The sequence below is a fragment of the Pteropus vampyrus genome, unplaced genomic scaffold, assembly GCF_000151845.1.
Source record: "Pteropus vampyrus isolate Shadow unplaced genomic scaffold, Pvam_2.0 Scaffold1, whole genome shotgun sequence".
In the NCBI taxonomy this organism is placed as follows: domain Eukaryota; kingdom Metazoa; phylum Chordata; class Mammalia; order Chiroptera; family Pteropodidae; genus Pteropus; species Pteropus vampyrus.
The window spans coordinates 23,236,657-23,253,370 of NW_011888782.1; the positions used below are offsets into that span (position 1 = coordinate 23,236,657).

Sequence of the window (16,714 nt, forward strand, 5' to 3'; positions counted from 1 at the left end):
AGTCCTAAATGCTTGTAGACAGACTTAATTACTATGTTCCCACTCTCACCACCAAAGCAGGAAATTGGAAGATTCCTCTTTGTGGAATCTGATCATCTCAAGAGAGAAAATCAGAGATACTGATAGCTGAAGGTTTTTACACATTTGCTCTACTGGGAGGTCCAACAAGCTGACAAGACCTCACCTGTGTGTGTGGAACTTTTAATTTATTTACTCACATATATGAAAACCCAGTGAAGAATCATCAGATGTTCAAGGGAAGCCTTTGTTATGAGAGAGACAAAAAGAACCAAAAAAAAAAGGAATAAAAAAGAACCAAGTAGAAACAGAAGACTACAGAGAACAGAAAAATTCAAAGAAATTTTATCTCACCTGAGAAATAAGATGTTGCTTCCACTAAATAAGAAGATTATTCAAAACAGTTTTGAAAAACTTAAAAAGGATTTTTTGAAGTTAATGATAGACAAAATAATAACTAACTTCAAAAGACTGGTTTGAGATAAAGTCGGGGAAATTTCCCAGAGAGAACAAAAAGATAGTTGTGGAAAAGAAGTGAGAAAAGAAATATAGAGAGTCAGTCTAGTGGAGCTAATATCCAACTCATAAGAGTTCCATGAAGAGAACATAGTGAAAAACAGTGGAGAAATAAATTGTCAAAGCACAAAAACTTTTCAAAATTGAAAGACATGCATTGCCAGTGAAAAGACTTATTTCCAAGGGTCCAACCCAATGAATGAACAAAGACCCACACCAAGGCAAATCATCATGAAATTTTAGAGTATCAGGAATAAAAAGAAGATTCTAAACGTTTGAAAGGAAAACACACACACACACACACACACACGCACGCACGCACGAATCAGAGGTGAAGGATCAGCATGGCGTTGTACCTCTTAGCAGCAACACTAGATGCCAGAAGCATTTTCTTAAATGACATGAAGTAATGCCTTCAAAATTCTGAAGAAAGAAAAAGATTTTCCATCTATAATTTTGTTCTTAGACATACTGTAAGTTGGTTATAAAGAGAGAATATTGACACTTTCAGAAATGACAGATTAAAATTTAACCTTCTATCTGTTCATTGTTAAGAAATCACTGGAGGAGGACATGTTCAACAAAAATGGTGGCATACACCAAGAAATTTCTAAGAGGATGGTGAAAGAAAGTTCCTGTGTCAAGCCTAGAAAGCATCAGTTTAGATTAGAGGAAGATAATAGAATGTTCCAGGAGGGATATTTGATAAGTTTATTTGACCATTACTGAGAAGAATTTTATAGTTCTCTTGAGAAGTTGGGGTCCTTTAAAAAATTAAGCACACCAAAAATATGATAGTTATTAATTCCAGGAAAAATTTAAAGTTCCAGAAATTTAATTGCAATACTATGTAGCTTTGACATAAAAACTGCGATGTAATTATTAGGGGGGTGGGTAGGAGAAAGGTTTATGTGGGGGATGGTGGTGAAGATTTGAAAGCTAAAAGCTCATATTCTATACAGAGAAGTTAAGAAATATGTGTCAAATTAAACAATAAAATAGTAGTTGTGTAAGACTGTTGTTTAGAAATATGGAAGAAAATACCAGGAAAAAAATGGCTAAAGGAGTTGAAGACAGTTGTCTCAAAGAAATAGAAATTTGGGGTGAGATGGGTGGAACAGAGTCCTGCTTTTGTTGTTATTGTTGTTGTTAATGATTTATAGTACCAGTTGACATTTTGACCATGTACATGTATTGCCTTGGTGAGAATAAAAACAATTTAAGAAAACATACTTGATTGTGCTTTTCAACCTGGTGGGCAATCAGACACTGACACTGCACAAGGAGGAACTTTTGACTCCTTTTCTGTTACGATTCTCTGTGTGTCTCAGCATTCCTTTGGGCACCTGGGGCCTGGGGAGATCATTCTGCCTTAAAGTAGCAAACTCACATGGCTGCTGTCTGTCCTGTGTGCCAGGTATTTCCCGACACTGTCCCAGAGTCACTCAGGCAGTTTGAGGGGTCCTACTTCCAAAACCCCACCTGCTCACACCCCCTCCCTCGCATCCTGCCTCCTGGGAGAGTCGAAGCAGAATGCCTGCTTTGTGCAGTTGACATGTGCGCGTGGAGCAGGTGCTGGATCACAGGGCAGCCTGGAGAGACCAAAAATCAGAAATTAAGCCACACGGGCCAAATCGAGATGTTCTCGGGTTGTTGAGACCTTTGGGTCACTTTTGCCCACCTCTGCTTTTAAACAGAATTACCGCATATTCTCAGAGAGTCCTCATAGGCCAGGACCTTCCCAGTACAATCTGTGACCAGTTTCAGAGTCTTGTGGTATTTGGGCTCTGCCGTTTGAGGAGACAGGAGGTATTGCCAAATGGTCTGTGTGTTGTTTGAGGCGGAGCCCTCTGTTCTTTCCCTTCTGCTAGTGAGGTATGTCTCTTTCTCTCTCCAAATCCAACTGTGACTGACTAGGAACTCCAGACTTGTTCCCTAAGATTTATTTCCTTCCTGAAACTCACCCATGCCCTTGAAATTCCAGGGCTGCATTAGTCAGTGAGGCAGAAATCAAGAGGATGGTCTCTGTCTCAAAGGTGCGCATGATGTTACAGGAGTGGAATGACAGTACAGTCAAAACTACAGACTGGATATTTGTTTTAAAACGTGCTTTACAATGTTACATAAAAACAATGATCATTTTTCTTATGGAGTTTACTCTTTAAGTAAAAATAATAAGCCAGTTCAGCCAAGGTAGAGGTTGTTCTCAAACTGTTAGGTTTTTATCGAAGAGCGTGATGCCTTGAAGTTGTCTATAAGAATATAAGTTGTGTAAGATGAGGCCTAGCAAGCCCAGAAGTTCATAAGTACTCATATTTCTTGGGGAACAAACAGTTTCATGCTGTTAACAAACCTGGTTGCTGAATGGATTCCAGGGTACCTTATTATAAAGAGTTATTGATTTTGAAGACAAGAGGATCTAACCTTTAGAGTTTATTAATGTGCTATTGTACATGTGCTGTGTCATTCAATCATAAATTTTTCCATGGAAGTGGGTACTGGTTTCATCCCATCTTACAGTTGTGTAAACTGAGGGCCAGATAAATTAAGTAACTTGCCCAAGGTCAGGCAACTGGTGGTTGTTGCAGCCAGCATCTACACACAAGTCTGTCTTGATCCCAGAGGCCATATACCTTCCTGAATTAGTAAGGACTCTTTTCTGCATGTGACAGAAATTAACTCCATCTGGGTTAAGCCAAGGAGATATATTATTTCCTCATGTGACTGAGTGGATCTGGAGCCCACCACAGCTCTGTCAGGCAGTGCCTCTATCTCTCTTCTTCTTCACTGTGTACGTGACATCTTATTTTGCAAATGGCTTCCTCTTCTTGAGTGGGGGCAAGAAAATAGGGGGCAAAGATGAGAGAAGATGGCTGCAGAGAGCTTCAGGCTTACATCTTTCCAGCTTGGGATCCCTGTGAAAAGAGACAATTTTGTCTCCCTTTATTCTTATTTAAAATTATAGTGAAGAGCTCTGATTGGTAGGCTTGGTTCATATGCCCATTTTTGGAGACCCAAGCACTTTGGCCAGGAGGCAGTTGACTGCTCGCATCCCTACCAGACGCTCACTGCGGTATGTAGATAGAAAGGGGGCTATTCCTCAAAGGAGGGGTTATGGAGATGAAGAACCCTGGGGAAGGTGGGCAGGAGATCCTGAGCAAAGTAAACAAACAAACAAACAAACAAAAAACAAGCCACAGCACTAATTTGTTAAACCTCTATAATGCCATTCGCCTCTTCTTAATATTTTAATATACTTGAGAGTGTATCTTAACTTGGTAGTGAAATGAGAGAGTAAGCTCCAGGGCCAGCCTCACCAACAGATGTGTCCTTGAGAGGGAGTAAGCCAGAACCCCAGGACTTTGTGTGGAGAGGTTCCCAGTAAGGCTGGGATCCCACAGCCATCCCAGAGGAACTGGGAGTTCAAACAGAAGGACACTTGTTTTTATATGAAAACTGTGAATTGGGGAGAACTAAGAAAACATCGATATGAGAGGTTCACTATTAAACAATTAGAATTCTGTTTCTTTATTGGACTGCTTCAAAGGCTTGTAGGTGCTTGCATTATTAAAAGGGAATCAAAAAGTTGCATGCATGGTTAAGCTCGATTTAGCTAAAAGGAAATAGATCTTTTTTTTTCCGAAAGATTCAAAAGATGAGGTGCAACCCAAGTCTGCCAAGCTACAACCTGCCTCGTGTTATTAGTGGGAGAAATCAGAAGTTCTCAGATTTGCAGATGCCGGGGTGTGGCGAAGTCTGTGTCTTGGGCTATAGGAAAAGAAAACTTGCCCTAGAAAATAAGAGCGGCTGATCACAAAGAGAGACTTTCATCATCTGTCCCCAAAGACCCACGTGGCATTTGCTGGACCATTTTGAGGAATGATTCTCTACATCTGATTTTATTTTTCATGGAACCACTTTTGCCCTCACTGTTTCACAACTTGGACCAGCGACAGGGAGCATCCAGCAGTTTAAGCCTCTCACTAATTGCTGTTTTTAGCTGGTATGATCTCTTCCTGATGGATTCTGTGGGTTCACTTAAGGCTTTTGACGGTTGGCAACGGGATTATTCAAAGCCTTAATTAAGTTCCTGCCCGTCCAATAGGCCATGTGCCAGTTGCTGACACAGACATAGACACAGGCCCCTAAGCTTGGTCATGCCATGCCCATGGTTCACCCTTCACTCTTCACTCTCATACTATATCCATGATGTAAGTTTTATAGGCATTTTTTTGTGGTCTAATTTGGGGTGTTAATGTTTTAATTCTTCTTTCTGTGCTCCCATGTCCATTTGTTATTTGGGTGAACTTATACTTGGAGATGGAGCAGAGGATTCTTTGTCAACTAATTCCTCAGCACCATTGGTTTATTTCCTGTTATTTTTCAGTTTTCAAATCACCGCCCTATTCTAGTCATTTGTCATGGAAGAAGCTGCCTTGAAACAGGGGTGAGAGTTCAGAGCAATGTGCTACAGGCAGGCAGGGAGGCGGTTATAAGCATATAGACAGTCATGTTGCAGGATCAGCTTTGTCCAGTTTGGGGGAGATGGCTAACAGGTTTCCTTAATGTCCCATCCTCCAGGCTCAGCCTTTCCCAGCATCGATTCAGTCACTCAACAAGATTCAAATAAATACTTATTGACAACCCCTTCACTCTATTGTGCCTGGCGCTAAGGATTTTCAGCTCACTGCTGACATTTACTTTGTGTATCTTCCCAACTCCCCAGTGTCCTGCTGTGCGGCCTCAGCTCAGTCCTGCTTTCTCTCCTTCTGGTCTCCCTCCATCCCTGATGTGGACAGAGCCTCAGTTGCAGCCCCTGCCTAGCTATGCACTGTAGCTGTGTGGGCTTGCAGTGAGCATACAAGGACAGGCCTACCGAGGAACAAAAGACATGTTGTAGGAGATCATCAAAAACAGCAAAACTACCCCCTTTCTACCATTCATTGAGCTAAGAAGAGGGCAGATGTGTTGCTCTGAGTCCTGCAGGGGTTATGGAGATGGAAAACCCTGGGCTCAGGCTCCAGCAGCCTGACCTAGGCAACTTAGATTGACTGAAAGCCCTTCATACAAGAGACTTAGTGCCCTTAAGAATGTTTCACTTTTAAGTCATTAAGTAAATCTCAAGACAGCACCAGATTCTGAATAACTGTCCCTCAAGTATGACAGGTAGATGGAATGCAGCAGGGAGCAGCTGCCTGCCTGCCTCCCAGCTTTCTCTTCACCAACACATGCAGAACGAGCCCCCATTCCTTTTAGAGGCCCTTTGAGGCCATAAAGGTTTTTGAGGACATTTTATAGCGCTGGAACACAGTTTTACTATTTTAAATTATTATAGGGGTTATGGTTACTATATATTTATTTTTATGACAAGTTGTCGGTTATGCCCTTGATTTATTTGAACCCGGGCTTTTGTTCAAGAACACAACCTCCAATTAAACGTGGTTACTGTGGCAAAAACATGATTGTCTTTAGAATGACCCTCTTTGGGGCTGTTTCCAAAAACTCATTATGGTGAAAAGTGAGGGCTGCCTATTCACGTTCATGAGCATCTCTCCTTGTGGTCACTTGGTTTTCCCATATGGAGGATTAGAGGGGACTAAGGCTGTGGGCTGGACCTGGAGGAGACTGGAGGCAGAGGAAAGATGCTTCCTGTGGAAGCTAAATGGGTCACTGTTTAGAACCATATTACTTCAGGGATGAGAGGGACCTTAGATATCAAGAGCTGTTTTCTCTTCAATGAAAAGAAGAATGACAACTTGAAGAGTCCAGGAAGTCACACCAGACCCAGGACTCAGGCCCTGGCTCTCACACTGTCCTTTCTGTACCCCACTGACTTTCTAAGGGTGTCCTGGGCACGTGCATAGCACCAATCCTGTCTATCTTAGACTCTTGGGTATTTCATCTGTAACAGAAATACAGACTAGGTCGCTTAAGCAACAGAAATTTATTTCTCACAGTTCTGAAGTCTGGGAAGTCCAAAATCAAGGCACTAGTAGATTCGAAGTCTGATAAGGTCCCACTTTCTTGTTCATAGATGGCTGTCTTCTCACTGTGTTCTCACACAGCGAAGGGGTGAGGGAGCTCTCTAGGTTCCCTTTCACAAGGGCACTAATCCCATTCATGAAGGCTCTACTCTGATGTCCTAATCACCTCCTGAAGGTCTCATCCTAATACCTCCTAATAACCATCACACTGGGTTTCAACATATGAATTTGGGAAGAACACAAACATTCAGTCTATAGTACTGTCCGGTCACTCTAATAAGAAAATAGCCCAATACTTGCTTATGGCACAGCCATGTCTTTTGTGAGCCTTTTGACTTTTTCTCAAAGTGGAGAATAGATAGTGCTTTAACCTAGAAAAGATTTAAGGTGTATTAGAGATAGACAATTATCAATGCTTTGGGTTCTATGGTATTTGTCTTGCCAAAAACATGAGTTTATAATGAAGCACAGAGAGACAGCCACTCAACTTGGAGACCAATATTGTGGTCCCAGATTTGCCCTTTAATCTGCCATGTGAGATCACTGGCAAATCACCAACTTCTCCAGGCCTCTTTCCTCAGCTCTCTGGGCTTAATAATGATTGGCTTTGTGTACTGTCACAGATGCTGTTGGTGCCCTACCCAGAACCCCTTCACCAGGGGGGTACACCTATTCTCAGCTGCTGTATTGGCTAAAGGTTCATGGACAGGGTTCCCTGAATCCCTATTTCAGGTTCTGCTTCTGGAGAGGCCAACCTGAGACACCTCCTGTTATGGTGTGAACGATTCTGAGACCCACGGAGCCAATTGAGATTAATTATGAGCCTTTATTAGCCGGCCGGCGACTGACTCTACCACACAGGGTTAGAGGAGATCAGCCCGAGCTTTCAGAGGAGGCAGCTTGATAAAGCTTAAGACCATATCTTGGTGGTCTCCTGAACAAGCAAGCAGATTACAGAAGTGGAAGTTGGCCCTTAGCATATCTTTACCCAGAACAACACCCTTAATTAACAAGTAAATGGATTACAGAAGCAGACATTCGCCATCTTCATATCTTATACAATACACTTCCTAAACCACACACAAGCAAGTAGGACAACTTCTGGTATCTAAAGATATTTCTTCCCTGTAGCTGACTTAGCGAGTTGGCTCACTTGAAAATATTCCACCCTTAACACTCCCTAAAAGTGTTGGCCCTCTAAAAACTAAAGTATCAATGGGTTTTTAATATGATCTTGGACCATGCTATAAAAATCCTAGCTGTGGCTTTTTGGCTGAAGGCCTATGATGAAGGCAGATAAGGTACCCAGGGAGGGCAGGGCTGTTGTTATGCATCCCAAGGATGTGAACCCAGGTTTCTCTTCCTTCCCCGCCCAGGAGCCCAGGATAGTGAGCAGGCAGTAAAAATGGGTTTACTTGAAGTCGAATAAATTTTAGGTAATGTTAAGTAGTGGTTGAACAAGTTTTTCCCATATTGGGAGGATAAGAACTCGAGCTGCAAATCATTCAGACCTTGGAACAGCAAGGTCACAGGAATTCCTGCCTTTGCTTCAGATGCAAGGTATACAAAAGTCTAATTGCAAACTGCAACTTTCTGAGTGGAGTCCGTTTAAACTTATTTAAAAATCTCTGGATATTTATTTTAATAGGACACTTCGGAGGTAAATTTGGGGTGTGTGTGCGTGCACATGCGTGTGTGTGTGTGTGTGTGTGTGTGTGTGTGTGTGTGTAGAAAAACGAGAGGAAAATTGAAAGAGAAAGAGGGACTTGTGTCCCTGAGGTCTGGAACACTTGCAGTGTCCCAAGTTAATCATTGATGCCTCAGGGTGTGATGGCCACCAGAGTTGGTACTGCTGCAGGGGGCCAGAGTACTTGCTAATGGAATGCTAAGGATGCCTTTGTGCAGTTAATGATTTATCTGTGCCTGGTTACAGTGCTCTGCACTCCCTTTCTCTGAAGCTCACAGAGGCTTGCATGATCATCTTCTGGAAGTTAGGTTGGCCCTGCCTGAGAGAAAATAATGATGATTTACAAATTCACTATATTTCCAGATACCCCAGGGGTTTCCTTCTGTAGGAAAGAGTTTCTTTCCTTAGTTGTTTCCTGAAAATATGCTTTAACAGAAAAGAATCATGCTTTAACAGAGTAATTGTTATCTGGCTTTCCTTTGCATGAACTTTTGTGCCAAGATAGTGCCACAAGATGACATGATTTTATATCGGTACACAACATCTGTCACCTTCAGACATGCATGATATTGATTTGTGTAGCGTTTTATTTCCATTGCTAGAGTTAAGTACCTTGAAAGCCTCCACAAGTTAATGAATGTTTGTGCCATACATTCATTATGTAGACACACTAATATAAAAAGAACACATTTTCATTTAAATTGTTTTTCTATTTTACAAAACTCAGGTGTATTATTTGCAGAGCTATCAGAAAATAATAGGAAAAGAGAGACCCAGAGACAACCACTGTTACCACTTTCTTATTTTAATAGATGTGAGACCTTATCTGACCACTAATGTGGTCCTCATCAACCTAAGATGGGACACGTGTGTTTTGACGAAGCTGCAATGACTTTAGATATTGTCTGCTTCTGGGGGAAGTGACTTCAGAATCTAAGCATTCCCTCACAGGTTCTAAATCTCTGTCATAAGTATAGTTTAGATTTTGATAAGGATTTTTGTTAATTTTCAGAAATTATAAATAAGATGGTTAGTATTGATTTGGAGGGGCTGTTTCTTTTTCATTGAGATCCGACTACGAATTAGTGAAGATGGGAGGCAAGTCTTGTGAGATTTATTAACTGACACAGAAGGGGTGACGGAGAATAATCAAAGGAGATTGTTTACTTTGAGGATTTTCCCTGTGATTCTAGGCTTCCTTTCCTAGGAAGATATCTGCATCCTGGCTACTGAGAAACAGTTTCTAAGGATGAGGTAGAGGCTGGACACCTGGGAAGGGAAGTGAGCACAGCCTAAGGATGATGGCTTAGTTTGGCACAGTTCTTTCTTTCTTAGCTGTTTATGGAATTAACTATGTTAGGATGCACAGGTGTGCATACATATGCCACTTCCACTCCCCCTTTCTCCCACATGCTGATATAGCATCCTCTGTGACCTTACTGGAGCGGGGGTGGGGGGGAGCAGTTGAGAGAAGGATTATTGCTATAGGTCATTGAAGGCTTTCATTGTGAATGCAATTTGGGGTCGTCCAGCGAATTTTGGTTTTGCTTCATCTGTGTCCATTCTCTCTTGTTATGGAATGTATACATGGATAAAAGCTATTGCTACCACTGTTTTATAATGCAAACAACTTCTTTCTCAAGAGGTTCCTGTGACATCTTCTGTTCATTTCCAGTGCTAAAGTCCCCTGTTCTGGGTCCCAGGCTGTGTATTGATGGACCAGTCTGAGCCCTGCTCCTCCAAAGACAAGTTCATTCTGAAGGTCCTGTTGAGTTTCAGGAGTTTGAGGGCCCTTGGGGAACTTTTTCTTTGAAACTCGAAGTGTTTGCTTTTCTTGGAATTTCTCTCTCTGCATTTCCTCTTCTTTTGGGAAACATCTCTCTGAGCAAGTCGCTATGAAGCTCAGATACATCAATTACTTAGAAAAGTGCTTAACACCTAGCACTCAACAGAGGTTAGCTACTTACTATTATTAGAGAAAGAGCAGTCTAGAGCAACATTGCCCAACGGAAACACCAAACAAGGCACATAGTTGTAATTTTCTAGTAGCCACATTAAAAAAGTAAAAAGAAACAGGTGAAATTAATTTTAATAATATACTTTATTTAACCCAACATGTCAAAAATACTATCTTTTCAATACATAATCAATATTATTAAATTATTGAGAAATTTTACATTCTTTTTTCATGCTATTTTCAAAATCCATTTTATAATTTACACTTACAGTGCCACTCAGGATAAGCCAAATTTCAAGTGCTCCTCCACCACGTGTGGCTAGTGGCTGCCATACTGGACAGCTCAGGTCTAGAACCTTCCCACTCCAGGTGAGTTCTGGGAACCAGCAGCATCAGCATCATCTGAGAGCTTGTCCAAACTACAGAATCTCAGGCCCAACCCCAGACTTACAGAAGCAGAATGGACGTTTTAACAAGATATTCATTTGCATGTTAGAGGAGGAAACACTGGTCTAGACCCTGTCCACACCCTGGGGTTCTGATTTACCTGGCCCAAGGTATGGCCTGGGCACTCGTGTTTTTTAAAGCTCCCCCAGGTGATTCTAATATGCAACTAGGCTTAGAGTCATTTGTGTAGTGGGCTCAAGAGCCAGGATGCCTGACTCTGCCATATTCTACCTTCAAGACCTCAGGAAATCTACCCAAACTCTCTGTGCCTCAATTTTCTCATCTCAGAAATGGAGATGAAAGTAGCATCTGCTTCAAGGGTTGTTATGAGGATTAAATGAGTTAACATATGTAAAACACTCAGAACAGTACCTGGCACATGGGAGATACTCCTTAAATATAAGCTCTCACCCTTTCTTCTTGTCCTTGAAGGTCCGGGGATACCCAGAGCCCCAAGTGATGTGGCACAGAAATGGGCAACCCATCACCAGTGGAGGCCGCTTCCGGCTGGATTGTGGTATCCGGGGGAGTTTCAGCCTTGTGATTCATTCTGTCCATGAGGAGGACAAAGGAAAGTATACCTGCGAAGCCACCAATGGTAGTGGTGCCCGCCAGGTGACAGTGGAGTTGACAGTAGAAGGTGAGTCCCAGGAGGCCAGAGCCTTGGTGGGAGGCTCTGGCCTGCAGCTCCTGCTCCAGCTCCTGCTCCATCTCCTGCTCTTTTGAGAGAGGAACTCACAGGAGAAAGTACACCTATTCCTAAACTCAGGACCTTTTACTCTGATGGGGGAATGTGGTCCCTGCAAACAAGGGAGGCGCCCCAGGAGACAGTGTTTGTCAAACCACACATCACCTCACTTTCCTGCTCTGTTCTTCCTATGGCTTCCCTTCACACTGAGGCAGAGATCAGACTCCATACGAAGCCTCGCCCAGTCCGGCCCCTGCCTGGCTCTCCAGACCGTCTCCTACCACCCTTTGCCTGCTCACTCCACTGTGGTCACATTGGCTCTGCTCTTCCCAGAGTAAGGCCTCGGGGCCTTCACACTGCTGTTCCAATCTAAAGGAAGAGCTCTTTCCACAGCCCTTCACCTGACGCAGACCCTCACTTGCTTCAGGTATCTGCTCAAATGCCCCCTCCTCAGAGAACCCTTTCTGACCAGCTCATCCCCAGGACTCTCCATCTTCTCACTCCACCCGAATCTTTTCCTCTAGGATTCATCACTGCCTTACATCCTATTTTCTCCTCCGTCCCTCACCACTAAATGGAAGCTCTAGGAGGAGAGGGACTTAATCCTGTTTACTGCTGTATCTCCAGCATCCAGAAAACCTCCTGGCTTACGATAGATGCTGAAATATTTAGAGAATGAATGAACAGTATTTATTACCATTATAAAGTAATACATGCTCATTACAAAAAAAATCTTCGTAAAACTCAAGAATATATAGGATATAAACACTAAGTAGTTGTCTTTTTTCTCTTTTGTACTTAAAAAGAATTCTATTAATTTTATTAACTTTAACTTCTAGGAAGAACATTTGACTGTAAGTAGAACTCTCTTTTGCTGCGAGCATATCCCCCACATGCTGAAGCTACTTCACTGGTGAAGATATTCCCAGTTCAGGCTACTGGTTGATGATTAAAGGCCTGATGTCTGAAAAAACATGGGCATTTTTTCAGACCCTCGGAAGGATGACAAGGTTCCCTCAAACCTTCTAGGCCTGTCTAATGGCTTAGAAATCAGAGGGTCAGACTCTCTTTCACCTCTCTCAGAAGATAGTCCTCCCAACCTGGTTTTCAGGGGACACTATGTGAGGATTAAGGCAGCCAGGGAAGGCTGCAGAAGGATGTGAGGTGTACTTGGGCCAGTGTTTGCCCTTTTTCCTTACATCATGGAAGGACAGACTGTTTCACAGAACAGAATATGCGTAATTTGGCTGTTTCACAGAACAGAATATGCGTAATTTGGATAGTTTCCTTAAATTCTTCAAAACTGAGTGACTTGTTCCTTTTAATGATCTTCAAGTGCCTGTGGGCTGGGGCATTCCAGATGGAAAGTGGGCCCTGATTAGAGTCTCTGAATGGCCCTTATCTAGGCCAATTATACACTTTTCAATGCCCAAATTTTAAGCTAAGGCCCACAAATAAAAATTACTTTAGTATTAGTCGGTTTGGGCTGCCATAATAGACTGTGTGGCTTAAGTAACAGAAATTTATTCTTTCACAGTTCTGGAGCCTGGAAGCCCAAGATCAAGGTCCAGCAGTGTTTGGTTTCTGGTGAAGGCTCTCTTGGCTTGCAGATAACCACCTTTTTGCTGTGTCCTTACATGGTGGAGAGAGAGAGAAGTGTCTCTTCCTCTTCTTTTAAGGGCACCAACCCTATTGGATTAGGATTCCACCCTTATGATATCACTGAACCTTTATCACTTCCTCACAGGCCCTGTCTTCATATACAGTCATACTGCGGTTTAGGGCTTCAACATATGTATTTGAGTGGGGACACTACAATTCGGTCTATAACACCCCTTTTCTGATTTTCTGTTTGGAGCTAGGGAAACAGGGAATTATGAATCAGAGGGCCAAGGTTCTGATCTTGACTTTTATTAATCAGATGTATGACTTGAAACTTCTAGACCTCTGATAATGCAGAATAAAAGGTTTGAATTCAGAGGTCTCTACAGCCTGAGCTAGCTCTGGGAGTATAGGGAGGCATGTAAACCCAGGTAATATGAAACCCTTTTTTCAAGTCCCGTCATTGAGGAAGTTAAATCTTATGTCTTAACTAAGCAGAAAAAATTTTACTATGTCATGGTACTCAGGGCAGGGGGCAGGAAACAATGAGAGAAGGCTGAGGATCTCAACCCTGACCTATCCCCTTTGGTTTTAATTTGGGGAGACTCAGGCCCAGGCCATTTAAGATATTGTGTGTCTTCTAACCCTAGGGGATAGAATGGCCTAAAGGCTGTAGCCTATTTAAATGTGAATGGCCCTGTCTATATTCTGATCCTGCATCAAAAGCCAGTTTTAGCCAATGTGTGGTTTGGGGCCACCTCATAGACCATTGGCCTGGAAGGATGCACTCTGGTCTCTTCTACTATAAATAAGTTGTTGACTGTGCCAGGCTGGCCCAAACTCTTACAAAGGGAATCTAGCAGCCCACCTGCCTTCCCTCCAACTCTCTGTGCTATGCTTCTTACTTGGAAAGAGCAGAGGTCCTGGAATTAAGAGAGTAATTCATATGTAGAACATTTTGAGCCTCTAGTGGTCAAGTTTAGAAGGTGGTGTTGTCAGATGGTCTTCGATTTTAACTCCACTAATTTCTAACTGGGGAAATTAACCTTTCAGAGTCTTATTTCCTTTTCTGTAAGCTGGAGCTAATGGCTGCCCTTTGGGTTGTGTAAGGATCAGTGCAAAACTGGCAAAGAGTAGGCACCAGTAAGTGGCAGCCTTGTAATATTTGAACTGCTGTATTAACATCCAGTGGGAAATCCTTGCGTGGAGAGTAGAGGAAAAGCTTCCTCATCTGATTTCCAGTTTGTAACCAGGGCCACGAAACATGCACTATCCGCCACGAGGACAGTGCCTTAATGACAAGACCACTCATGACCTTATGCAATGTGATGCAGACCTAGTCTGAGACCTGGACAGGCTCCCTGAAGCCAGCCCTGACACTCACCTACATCCAGAGGGCTGGTCACAGAGGCCTGGTGCTTAGTAAGAAAAAGACATAGTGCCTACCCTCTGGGAGCTTTCTCTCTAATGGAGGGGTGAGTGGTGCTGGGCAGTCACATCCGCACAGTGAATCTAGGGCGTGGGGTGGAATGAAGAGTGGTGCTCTCTTCTGTTCCCTTCCCCAATTAGTCACCAAATCCTGCCATGCCATCTCCCACACAGTTCTCATTTGTCCCCACTGCCACCACCCTGGTCCCAGCTGCCCTCAGTAGTACAGTTTCTGCTCTCTACACCCCCATGAAACCACTGTCCTATAATCTAAGACTCCCGACAATTTGAGAGAGAGAAAAGGTCAGGAGGCAATCCACCTAGAATGTGGCAGCAGAAGGGAGAATGATCCCAGGCCATGGGATTTAAGAGAGAAGAGTGGCCCTAATAACCTCTAACTATACTGGTGCCATGGGCACCATCATTCTTGGGTGATTTTGAATTCATATGAAATGCTTCCATGTCATCTTTATTGCTACTACCTTTTTTCAGGGACAGATTTTTCGAATCGCTTTTATTTTCACATTGGGTTGGATTGATGACATCATATATTTTGAGCCCATGCCTGTTTACATTGGTTTTAAATTGTTATATTCCTTAAGAATGTCTGTTGTGATTCTCCTTTTTTCTCATATTTCTTTTGTACTATCTTTTTTATGTAGATTTTCTACCTTCTTAAAGACTCGTAACTATATTTCCCATTTATATTCTTTATAAACTTTTTGTAGTCTATAGCACTCCCTGATGACTCTCCTTTTTTTTAGGGGCATATGCCTATTCTTTTTAATCCAGTCAGAATCTTGAAATGCTCTGAGTATTTTGTTCTTTTCTGTCTCATCAAAGTTAACAATATAAATGTAGTAGAGATGAAAATTATTCTTTTCACCCCACTAGTCTTTTTGCTGAAAAATAGCTGTGTGTCAAAACTGCCTTGGCAGGAGCCTCACTTATTTCCTAGATGGACAAGCTAGATGACAAATTATTTGGTCTCATTTTGTTCTCGAAGAGTGACTCCTGAATCTCCTTCACTTTGACTCCGTTTCTGTTTTTTTTTTTTTTCACCTTCCACTTTGCTTTTGTCTGTTTTTCCCCCAAAATATACCCTTGCTGGCCCTGCTTTGATTTCTACCATTGAGGCTACCATCTCTTCTTCCTCCATCCCCTTCTCCCATCTCCACCCCTGGCCCTTTCTTGATAGCTCATAGTTTTAGTCTCTTCTTCATTCATCAGATTTAGCTAAGAACAACAAGACTTGGTGATTGCTCTTAAGAGACTGATTTTCTTGACCTCATATTTCATTATTATACTGCAATTAAAATTGAACATCGGGATGTATTTGCAAGGTGCTGACTTTGCATGGTACTATGTGAGATCCTTTCGTCAGATCCTTTCTGTAAGAACCTGGTTGTTCAGATAAGACCTAGACATTCAAAGACAAGAAAAAACACAACTCCAATCAATCAGGCAGCACGGGTTTATTTGCCAAGTGATTGGCTCATCATCTCTATAACTTCAGTGGGGAACAAGACTTCTGGAGGCTGAAATGGTCTGTAATGTCTTCTTGGACGAGAAGGGACTTGGCTAGTCCTAGAAGAGTGAGTCCAATTTTGATGGTAGATTGTGATTTGGATGATGGGGATGGGAGGAAAGTGGAGGAACTCAGGGCCTGGTGTGGAGGGTGGGTGAGTAGACAGGTAGAAGCAGAGAAGAGTGGAAAATAAAGCTGAAGGACAGAACGAGAGGAGACTATAGAAGGTCTGGAGCATGAGACCAGGCAGTTTCGAGTCCTATCCATTGCAGAGTATCAGTGGACTGGATTCTGCCCATTAATGGTTGTTTCCCATTTTCATCCTGCTTGTAGCTCTCCAAATGAACTGCTCTCCTTAGCTATAGCCAGAGGGGCATGCTGTGTCATTCCTTTGGCCTTATAAAAAAATTTTAAATTACCTTGATTTTTCTGAGTGCCTGGATTTATTACAGGTATTCTGATCACAGCTTTTTATGTGCTCCACTAGTCTCTGATACACTTTCATTTTGCATGATCCCCAACAAAAATGGGTTGCTTATTAGTACAATGAATTTCTCCAGAACCATGTTTAAAATACCTTCCCATGTGCTGCCCTTGCCCATTGCATGGCTTCTGATCAGACACCTGTACAGCAGATGGCAGCTAGACCACATCAGGCCTGTGGAGAGGGGCGAGGAAAGCTCAAACTGGATGTTAATTTTTTTTTTTTTCTTCTGATAAAATGATGCAAAATCAGCCCTTATAACTTAGTACTAAATACTTTCTACTTGGCTTAGTGTGTTTGGGGAATCATAATGGAAAGTGGCTCTAGGAAAGTGAACTGGGACGCCTAGAATCTTGGCCTCTAAAAGAAGTTTTT

The 16,714-nt window shown here is 42.5% G+C and overlaps 1 protein-coding gene across 1 annotated transcript in view; it reads left to right on the forward strand.

Annotated features, from left to right (window-relative positions):
- MYLK (myosin light chain kinase) overlaps positions 1-16,714 on the forward strand; it is a 248,166-nt gene that overhangs the window by 110,056 nt on the left and 121,396 nt on the right. Inside the window, exon 3 of the mRNA XM_023527574.1 lies at positions 11,042-11,249. Within this exon, the coding sequence (XP_023383342.1) occupies positions 11,042-11,249 (208 nt within the window). The remainder of the gene's footprint in view (positions 1-11,041; positions 11,250-16,714) is intronic.